The 11,246-nt window shown below is 36.6% G+C and overlaps 1 protein-coding gene across 1 annotated transcript; it reads right to left on the bottom strand.

Moving 5' to 3' along the window:
• Nucleotides 1-2,467: 2,467 nt before the first annotated feature.
• LOC135077334 (calcium-transporting ATPase type 2C member 1-like) lies at nucleotides 2,468-10,613 on the bottom strand. The gene is made up of 4 exons (XM_063971861.1): nucleotides 10,605-10,613; nucleotides 10,069-10,202; nucleotides 5,409-5,512; nucleotides 2,468-4,810 (listed from the first exon to the last, which is right to left on the bottom strand). The coding sequence occupies exons 1-4, from the start codon at nucleotides 10,611-10,613 to the stop codon at nucleotides 4,569-4,571; spliced, it is 489 nt and encodes a 162-aa protein (XP_063827931.1). The 3' UTR covers nucleotides 2,468-4,568.
• Between the last annotated feature and the right edge of the window lie 633 nt (nucleotides 10,614-11,246).

Here is an 11,246-nt window from a genome sequence, read left to right as displayed (position 1 = left end):
AAGTCGGCTTTGCGTCGAGCTCCAGGATCTTTATTATTGTAAGAAATATCGTGGTGCATGCAAGCGTTATCTAATTTGTTAACCCCTCGATCGCCTTTTAGAATCCGTTTTTGAAGTTTCGTACCGGGACCACAAAATTGATACCCAGGTATATGTAACTCGAACGGCAAATGATCTACCAAGCTATTGATTACACCACTGCCTTCCTTCATCGATAATCATCTAGTGTCCCAAAGAGAGATCCTGTGTTATTTATATACTTATCTAAATCACTAATTCACGTTTGTCTACCCAACTGTTCTCTTTATCACTTAGTCCTAACCATTTTACAAAAAGTTTGTTTTCTTTTTTCTTTATAACTTTTTCAATAAGGTAGATGTCTGGAAATTTAGTTTTTTGTAACTCGTATCCATAAAAAGAGCCTAGAATATTTTGGTTGTATTTGTCTTTTATTTGATACGTTTGAGGATAGGTATCATTAATTTTTACGATTTGAAATATTTCCGTAGACCAATTAGGGGTATAACCTTTATAGAAATCTCCTTTGTATTTACTTATACGAACAAAATCGTTAACTTTAAAAGTGGATCCTTGACGTACTGTCTTTGGCTTTCGGGTTTTAATGATATTAGATTTAACTAAAGCCTGATTCGCATGATTAACATCAATCGGTTTGAACTTTGTAATGCGGTGCAAAGTGTTGTTATAGCGATGCACCACGGAATCTAAATTACATTGAAACCATTGATATCGTCCGCACAGACTGAATGTTTTGTAAAGATGTGATTTTATAGTTCTTATAACTCGTTCTACTATAGAGGCTTTTTTAACAGAATATGTGGAATAATGGTTTATGTTGTAATTTTTCATTAACTTTTCAAAAGAATTATTATAAAACTCTGTACCCAGATCTGTTTGTAAATTGTTTGGCTTCCGTGTTGATTCAGATAATATACTTTGCATTGCATTTGTAACATATTGTTTAGATTTTGCTTTCAACGGTCTTACCCATACAAATTTTGATAAAGTATCAATTACTACTAGTACATATTTATATCCTTTATTATACGATGAATATTTTTGAAAATCCATAAGATCCGCTTGCCATAAATCATCTATTCCTTTAATGTTAGTATGACGGCGACAGAAATTTCTTCTTGCTGGCTTGTGGAGCTCGTTAACTATGTCTTGTTTACTCATTCTTATCAAGTTTTGAAGGTAACATAAGATCGATTTCTTTTTTTGTGTAATACAATTTACTGAAATTGACACTAGTTAATTTTTCTAAATTATTTAAATATTTTTTAATGTTGGTTTGAATTGATTTCATTTCATTTTTTAGATCTTGAACATATTTATCGACATAGGGGAGAGGGGGGCAGCTTTGGACAGGGGCAGCTTAGAACAAATGAATTTAAAAATCACTGGTTTAGGCTACAATGGTATAAATCATAATTTATATTGCCAGCACTGATGCGCATAGCCGTCACATCTAATTTTTAATATCTAACTGTAGGTTAACCGGCAAAAGTGGTTTTTTGTTTTTGACTGCCAATTTCGCACTTTTTTATTTTGGTTCTAAGGTTTTTGTGGACGTAGTTTTATAAAATAGTGAGTGGTTTGTTTACTATATGGAAGTTTAAATAGTTTCAATGAAGATTTGATAAGAAATTGCGATATAAAAGTATGTTCCGTTATTAAATTTATGTTTTTTTCTGGAAATATACCCATGGGGCAGCTTTGAACGAAATGGTTGGGGCACCTTTGAACTTTATAAATTTTCTTATTTAAGTGGTATTATGAAACCTTAAGTTTTCTAATACTTCGTAGAAGGTTTTTACATAAAAAATAAGCAGATTGCTTTACTGTGACAGATAAAATTTCAAGCTGGGTGAAGTCCGGGCAAAAGCTAGTTTTAGTAGTTGATTGATATTTTTTAAATTATGCAGTTTTGTGTTTGATGTGTCATTAAACAGAAAGTTTATTATTATTTAGTTAATTGATATATCTTATATTTACTTTTTTTTAATAATATCCCTAAGTTTTGTGTTACTTTGTACAGAGTGATGTAAAATAAAATAAACATGTTAAATTGATCCCAAATGACACTGATCATTTAAAATTTTGTTTATTTATTATTTTAAAAATACACATTCATAAATATTCAGTTTTATTTCATTGAAAAAAATACTAATTCAAAACTGCCCCAGGCGTGTTCAAGGCTGCCCCGACTACGGGGCAGTTTTGAACGTTTACAGGTCTGTGAAAAAATCTAAATATCTTAATAAGCGTTCATGAATAAGTAAGAAGAACATCATTATTTTGTTGTGTGATAACCATGACCTCTATCTAGGAAGAAAAAATTAATGAAATCGTTCAAGTTTGGAAGATATTTAATAAAGTATGAAAATTGTTCAAAGCTGCCCCCCTCTCCCCTACTCTTTATTTACAGCCTCGTCATCCTTTTCAGGAGTTGGTAGTCCTTTTAATCTCGATGATTTTAAATCAAAGTCGCCTGCATCTGACTTTACTAATGTGTTGGTAGGAATGTTATTAGAAAATTCAGATAGTCGTAAACGCTTATGAACGTGATGACCAAATTTATCTATATTCATTGCCGTCTGCTCGGCTTCTGTAGTTTAATGGTACTGTTGAATCCTCCAGATGGTAGCTTTATATATTTTATGTCTTTTATAATACCAGCTTCATGCAGTTCTTCTATTATTGCATAAATTTCATTATTAACTCCAGTGTTACCAGCTGCCCATGACCCGAGTAGTAATTTTAGCCTTTCTACTAATTCATTCGGATCATCCCAATAAACTAAATCAGTATCCTTCTTAACTTCTTTCAATATATCGATGCCTTCACCTCGCGGGAGACTTTCTACACTACTTGCGTGACTTCTAGAGAACTTAAATAAAGGTTTAATCACGTTCATATATTTAAATCCTTTATTACTGTTTATTGGTTTAAATGGATCGAAGTTACGTTTGTGTGCATTGGTATCTATAAGTACTAATTTATAATTTTGTAAATCCTCGTTTGTAATTATTTTAAAATTTGGTGCCTTTTGGTATAATAATTCTTTCAAGCCTGGAGTTTTTTTTAGGCTACGGCTTCCAATTTTCAAAATGCGTCCATCGTCATAAACACGTGTATTACCGAGCATCAATTTTCCATTAACATTTCTAACACCAAAAGGAATATTTTGCATTACTTCAGATGACACAGACCATGATAAAGAATCATTAGCAATACTTGGTGATGACTGAATAGATTTAAATGAGTTGTCATGGACATCGTGTTCATGAGTGGGTGATGTGGTGAGGGTTTTGTTAGGTGTTTTACAATCATCATTTTCTAAAATATCTTCATAATCATTTAAATTTTCCTCGTTGTCAACATCCGTTTTGTAGTAATCAAAGTCTTCATCTGAATTATTGGATGACTGGCTTTCGATATGTTTAGTTCTTTTAACTGACTGGATTGGTTCTGTTTCTTCTTCGTTGTAGCGTTTGCCATCAGGTCTACTACTTAATAGTTTAAGAGGGTTCACAATAGGTTTAAATATTGTTTCCAGTGTCATATCATTTTTCATTTTTGAATCTTTTAACATTTCTACTTTTCTTTTCACAGCTGACGCTGACTTTAAAAATTTGTTCCTTAAGGTTCCGCTCCATTGTTACGAGTTCCACTCTGTTTGACTTCTCAATTCAAACTAGTTTGTTGGAACGTAAGTAACAGTTACTTATATAAGAAATAAATAGTTTAATCTACTTTAATGAATGTATCAAACTTCATTCTATAACAACCTTTGTTTCGTTCACAATCCTTATTTATGACCACATAACTGTATGGCTTACCCCACACAGTTGAACACATTTCACGGAACTGAGTCCAGGTCATGTCAGACCCTACATGCTCATCGTAAATATGCCTTAGATTAATGTTGTCTTGTTTAAATAATATGATAAGGTTAGCATTATCTCTTACTAATTGCTTAGGTATTCTTGAGTAGGTTTGATTAATATAAAAACAGTCAATGTTTTTATGTCGTCCCATAGCAAAATAATCACGTATATTGTTTTGATTTTCACATGCAACATCATCAAATACGAAAATGGATTCAGACAAAGCATCATGTGGACTTAAAATGTCTTTATTATCACTATATTTGAAGTAAGATATGTCTGCAACTTTTTCCAATACTTTTTCCAAAAACTGGTACTTAGGTTGATACAAGGACTTTGAATAAACATATAAGTTGCGAAAACGTGGTCCATCACGGTGTAGCAACAGACTAATTACAAAATTGGTCTTTCCACAATTTGATGGGCCACAAACAATGCTGCGAATAGTATTTGGTAATAAATTACCATGACGTTTAAACTCTTTCGAGGATACTGGACAAATACATTGTAATTTAAGAGATTCTTTTTGTTTCAGAAATCTCATTACAGTTTTTGGTTTAAACTCAACCGTTCTGATTGATAGGTTTTAATGGAATGATAAAAACTTTGTTGAGTTTATAATTTTTATAGGAATTTTGGAAGATAAAACTACTTTCAACACTCCGTTCGTAGTGTATTATTGGGCATTCTGTCAAACCAGAGTGAGCGCAGCGAACGGTCGGAAGCGAAGCGGACGACTGGGGGACAGAATGCCCAATAATACACTACTTCCATGGCGTCGTGGGCCTTCGTCGAGAACTTTCCGTAGGACTTCTTCTTGAGGGTCCGCTCGATCAGCTTTTTCACTTCGCTCACGATGAATACGCTGGACGTGAGGCAGACTAGGAATATGAGATCTGAAACAAAAATGTTATATGAGGAGATGTCCAATCCAAGTAGTTATTTCTTTTCATATTACGAATGATCGCCATTGAGTGTTTTAGAACTAGTGGCAGAAACGATACCATATTTTTAACTTTTATTGATATTGTGAAATCAAAATTAAGTATGTTTATATCCGTTGTCTAGTACCCATAGTACAAGCTTTGCTTAGTTTGGGACTAGAAGCGCAGTGTAAAATGTCCAAGGATATTTATTTATTTATTTAAAAAAAATACATTTATACAAATCGTCAAATGCTCTTAAGGAGCCTACTTGTACATGTCTCATTCTTTTTTGCCCTACCAGCGTTTCGAGATAAATATTGGCAAGTGTACGCTCCTCTATTACTAAGACGATCCTGCATTAAACTTTACTACAACGAAACGGTTCGTTTCACTCCTAAAAAATTTTAAGAAGAAAATCGTAAAGCTGTATATTTAACAGTTTCAAATAACCTTCGGAACATTAGTATCGTCTCCATTGATAGTCTTTAACAATTTTGAACTTTATGCACAATATAAATAAGTTTCAAAACAAATTAAACTAATCCCTATCGATATTAACCGCACTCACCATGTCCAGTGAGCGCTTCGGTCTGGAACACGCGCTGCAGCGGCGGGAAGAATACCACCAGCATCTGGCCCACCAAGCTCAGTGTCACGGCTACCAGGAACATTCTAGATACAATACAAGATTTAGTACACATAGTAAATATTAAAGGACCCGTTCGGCTGAACCATTTAAGAACCTAGTAAGGGACATGTTTTCAGATTTTCGTTTTTATCATAAAGCTACATAATATTAAGGTACCTACCGAATGCAAAGACAGAAATTGCGATCAAACAACTAGAAGCCTAAAAGGCAAGGGACTCCAAACCTAGTAACTACACCACAAACCCAATTTGACCATTTTAAAAAACCAGTAAGTAACATAAACCATTTCGAAACCTAGTAAGTGCATGAACATACTAGGTTTTATAATGGTCAATGTGCCTTACTGGGAAATGAAAATTCGTGTCCACCCACCTCCCGACCATAAAAAACCTAGCATCACTGGCAACACACACTGATCAAAGACTTTTGTCTTGAGACACTGCGGTATTTCGGACGTGAGAATATTGTGAGGCTTCCCGAACGCTACCCAGTAGAGATGGGTTATACTAGGTAAATTTGATACTAGGTGCACCTATTCCAAGTATTTATTAATACGTGATCCAAATACCTGTTCCACTTAGTAGGTACGTAGTAATTTACCATACTTGACGCGACTAGTGCGGAGTGCGGACTAATCCACGTATTATGACTTTAAAATACAATTTTCTTTGAAAAGATACAACCGTAGTATTAATAATGCAATTTGAAATTGAATAACTTGTAGAATAGAATGTTTCTTCTATAAAAAATAAACACTTCAAAAATCGGACGTGTGACGGCTCATGTCAAACTGAGAGTGTTCCATTTCAACATTTTTTCACATCGCTCACAAAACGCTTACAGATTAAAGAAATATCACAGATATCGCTAAATTTATCAACGTTGATGTCAAAAATAGCAAATCTCCATACATGTAAAGGAACACGCCCAAATTGACAAAGAAACACAGACAAAAAATCTTGGTGACAAAACTCCCCATGGGTCATCTACTACCAAAAATTTCTGGGAACTTTTGTCACCACCGGTATTTTAGCGGGTAACTTCTCAGAAACAGGAGTTAAATTCTATCTAATCAACACTCGAAAACTATTCCAATTTAATCTAATTATCAAATTACTATTTCAATACAAATTATGCAATTATCACGGACGCGTGACAACAAACCAAAACAAACCTGTCGGAAGAATAAAAACTGGTTTTTTACCGGCTAGTCAACAAGGAGTGAGCTGGATGAGAGAGAACAAAAATTAAAATATTCAAAACCTTACCTGTGTACAAATAGAGTTTAAATTACGTAATACATCAAACACCTATTCCTATCTCACACCTGCCTGCGCTCAAATTTGTTTGTCAGACAGAGACGGAGTGAATCTCTACGTTCGCACATAAGCTTAGCGAGAAATACGCGGTGCACGTAATACACGACTACGGATTATGCAATAATAACCTCTATTACTTTGATGGTAGGGTCGGAAATCGTGTAATTTAAAAAATACTTAGCGAGAAATACGCGGTGCGTGTAATACACGACTACGTATTATGCAATAATAACCTCTATTACTTTGATGGTAGGGTCGGAAATCGTGTAATTTAAAAAATACTAGGTGGATCAAGTATTTTAAAAATTGGAATAGGTGCCACTTAGTACTGTAAAATACCTAGTGTGTGGATCTGTTCTAGTAAATACGTCTCATCTCTACTACCCAGCTGCGTTGGATTCGACGATTGACCTCTTTCTCGAAGTTGGACCTACCTAACTGGACTGTTTGTGCCAGGTACCTATACATAATTGTCAACAACTTTCAGTGTAGTGTCTCCAACCTTCAGAGGAGTGGGTACAACACGGGTATTTGACATGATTTTTGTCTTGTCCATGTTCATTTTAAGACCCACTTGTTGAGAGGCTCTACTGAGGCCATTGAGCATTGTGCTTAGATCCTCCACGGTCTCAGCCATGACTACGATATCGTCCGCGAAACGAAGGTGGGTGATATACTCGCCGTTGATATTTATGCCGAATCCGCTCCAGTCCAGAAGCTTGAAAACATCTTTCAGGGCGGTGGTGAATAGTTTCGGACGTAGACATGGCTCAGAAGTGAGATGGGTCTATAGTTTTTAACAAGATTTTGTCGTCTTTTTTGAAGAAGAGTATCACCACACTTCTGTGCCATGCCGTAGGCGTTTTTCCCTCGAGTTTGACGGAATCGAACAGCCTCTGAAGATCCTTTCAGACCGGCGTTCCGCCTGCTTTTAGAAGCTCAGCCGTGATTCCATCATAACCCGGTGCCTTGTTGTTTTTCAGCAGCAGCCATTCTAATCTCGTACAGACTGACGTCCGGGATATCTTCGGTGTAGTGTCGGGTCAATCTAGCTCTTGGCTCTCCGGCTAGATTTGTGACAGGTGTACATACACTCGTGTATAGTTGTCCGTAGAACTTCTCAACCTCTTCCAATAACTCAGGCCCCAACGAGATGTCTCTGCCATCCTCGGTCTTCAGCTTGGTCAGTTGGCTTTGGCCAACAGACAGATCCCTTGCGAACACTAGAGCCTTTGGTACGCTCAATCGCCTCTTTAATACGATCTGTATTAAATTGGCGTAGGTCGTGAGTCAAAGACTTGGAGATCTGTCTGTTAAGATGCCGATACTGAGCAGCATCTTCAGAGGACTGCAGAACCAAGTTCCGTCTCTCTTGCATAAGTTTATTGGTGAGGTCAGAGATCTTTTTGGTTCCTTTTGAACGACGGTTTTAAAGAACTTAGACCCAGTCGTTTGGACAATTTCCACGAACCTGTCATTGTATTCGTCCACATTTTCACAGTCTCCTAGGCATTTGAAACGATTTTGCAACTCGAGCTGAAAGGTTTCGGGGTTTTGGAGTTGGATGGGCGCTGGGTGGAGCGTAGACTTCATCAGTCGACGCCTCTCCAGCTTGGGTCTGATATTCAATGTGCCTCTTACCATTCGGTGATCACTTCCTGTTTTGACCGACCTATGGTAAGATTGAAATGGACCCTGACCCCAATAACCATTTTAAAACCTAGGAAGTGCGCTCATACTAGGTTTGGATTCTGGTTTTTACGAAGTAAAAAAAAAAAGAAAACCATTTGAGTGTTAGTAAGGGCCATAAAACTTGCTATTTAAAAGTTAATTAATTAATTTATTGTAAAATATATAGTTAAATTATTAAGCTTCAAAATAAACATCAAAAAGTTTTCAAAAGTTTGAGTATACCAGTATGGTAAACGAAAATGTGTTTTTTCGCGCTCCTGTAAAATTTACTCCGCTGCTCTTACTAGGTTCTTAAATGGTTCAGCCGCGTTGTTCCCATGTTTTAGAGCGCTTTCACATTAGGGCGTTAGAAGCGCGACTGCAGCGCTCAAGACCAGGGTGAGCAGGATGTCGAGCTTGTCGCGCGATCACATTCGCCCAGTGTGGACACACCATAATGTGAAGGCATGCATCCGCTGTCACATAGTATGAAATTTTCGGCAGCGCGTCTGTCGCGCTGCTAAATCGCCTAAATGTGAAAGCGCTCTTAAATCCTGGATGCATTTTTTCATTCAGTTTTTTGGGTTTTTAGATATTGATGTCATTAGCAGGAAACAAAAAACGTTCAAAATAGGAATCTCCCAAATTAAGTATTAGGAAAATTATCTATCTGACTTTACCAGCGCATTCAATGTCAAGTGCTGAAAAGAAACTCCAGTTGAAAAACATAGCAAAGTTCAAACATAGCAGGATACATCAAATAGTCTGAACTGACCACATTTTCTTGTTATTTCGTACCATAATGTAATCTTGAACTTTTGGATACTCCTTGTAACTTAACTAGATGACGGTATACAGGATGTCCCAAAATTAGCCTTTTAGTTTTAGTATTAACGTCCATAAAATGGCAATGCCAGATTCTGTATGGAAGGTGGCGTCTTTTTTTTTCGCGCGGCCATCGACCAAACCTTATTTTTTTATTACAAAATAGTGTAATAAACCAAACTTACTATTACACGTATACCTCTAAACTCAGTCTGAACTGAGTTACGAGCATTAGAAGTTTGATGATTTTACATACTAGATTTGCTTTCTGCGCGCAAGTTTTGTAAGAAATTGCAACAAAGTAGTGACATTGTATGTGTAAACAAACAATATCATCCATTATAAGCTCCAGCCATCAATGTGGAGCAGAATCAGCGCAATAAAAAAGACGTCACTATTTGTTGGAATTTCTTACAAAACTTGCGCGCAAAAAGCAAATCTAGTATGTAAATCATCAAACTTCTAATGCTCGTAACTCAGTTCAGACGGAGTTTAAAGGTATACATACATGTCATAGTAAGTTTGGTTTATTACACTATTTTGTAACCAAAAAACATGGTTTGGTCGATGGCCGCGCGAAAAAAAAAGACGCCAATTTCCGGCATTGTCTTTTTTGATGAGTTTTGAAATATGACTGATAGTTATTTTTAAAAATGAACTTAATAAACTTGTTCGGCGCGTCTTAGGCTCATCTACCTCTGGTACGTGTGCTAATTTTGGGACAACCTGTATAAAATGTCCAAAGATAATAAAATACCACTCACTTGTTAGAGAACAACCCGACCTGGAACACGGACTTGGTCTGCGAGCGGCACGACAGCGCGTTGAACATGTCGAACAGCACGAAGCAAGTGAACGTCATCGTGGTGTCGCGCGGGGTTATCTTGTTGTCTGACATCTGGGGAAGGATATGTCATTATACAAGACAAAGTAAAAAAATCCTCTATTTGCATAGACTATTAAAAACGCCGCAACACTCAGTCACCAGTCAGCCGGCCAAATAAATAACGTCGGTTATGAAGGTCTTTAGGGTCGATGGGATTGGCCATATGGTCCCGGCTTATCCATTCGGGTCTTCATTGAGAAGGGACATGTTGAGTCTCGACGTTTTCGGATGGCTTCTTGGGTCGTTTCTAGTACGCAGGCGCTGACCACTAAACGACAGAGGGGAAACCCCAGGTTTAAAAGGGTTTGAGCCCATTTTTGTAAAGATGAAAAATTACTTATATTTAAGCACTAAAATTATCCTTGTCCCTTTGTAGGTTTCGGATACATATTTGAACCGAAGGACTTTAGTGACCAGTCTCATTTTGTAAGCTAATTGCACTCTATGAAGGAGTTACCTTTCATTATCTTTCGTCATTAGACATCCAATATAGCTTAATCTGTGATTGAAAGAGACAAAAACCATGTATCAGCTTCAGCATGTAAAGAAAAAGGTAATATACTAGGTATTTAGTAACTTCTACTGCAGATGAAGGTTGCCTGGTGGGGTAAATCTGGGAATTAGGAAATCTTAAATAGATGACCATAAATGAACTTGGTTACCCAAAAGGCGATGGAGCGGGCTATGCTCGGAGTTTCCCTGCGTGATCGAATCAGAAATGAGGAGATCCGCGGGAGAACCAAAGTAACCGACATAGCTCGCAGAATTGCTGAAATCAAGACTTGATTTCCTTTAAAGTTAAACCGTTACTAAACGAATTTTTCGCAAAAATGAGTTATCAACGCCATCTTACTAAAGGACACGTAAACTACAAGATAAAATAGACCACTTCTTCAAAATTGCCTTCTAACGCCATCTAGCGTTAACGCATAACGTTACTAAGCCAAACTTTGAACGGCTCGCTAAATACAATAACGGGTCTATGCAAGTAAGAACGTGTTTGTTGCGGAGTGATGACGAAAGTTTAAATTCATAGTGTGATTATTTGGATAGGAA

The sequence above is a fragment of the Ostrinia nubilalis genome, chromosome 13 (genome assembly GCF_963855985.1).
Source record: "Ostrinia nubilalis chromosome 13, ilOstNubi1.1, whole genome shotgun sequence".
Classification (NCBI taxonomy): Eukaryota; Metazoa; Arthropoda; class Insecta; order Lepidoptera; family Crambidae; genus Ostrinia; species Ostrinia nubilalis.
This window is presented reverse-complemented; position numbering and strand designations above follow the sequence as displayed.

Bases quoted from the DNA above. Each gene is read 5' to 3' on its own strand.
- LOC135077334 (XM_063971861.1), bottom strand. The intron at 5,513-10,068 runs GTGAGTGGTATT...TATTGTATCTAG, and splicing joins GTCGGGTTGTTCTCTAACAA to AATGTTCCTGGTAGCCGTGA. The intron at 4,811-5,408 runs GTGAGTGCGGTT...TTTTTGTTTCAG, and splicing joins CGAAGCGCTCACTGGACATG to ATCTCATATTCCTAGTCTGC.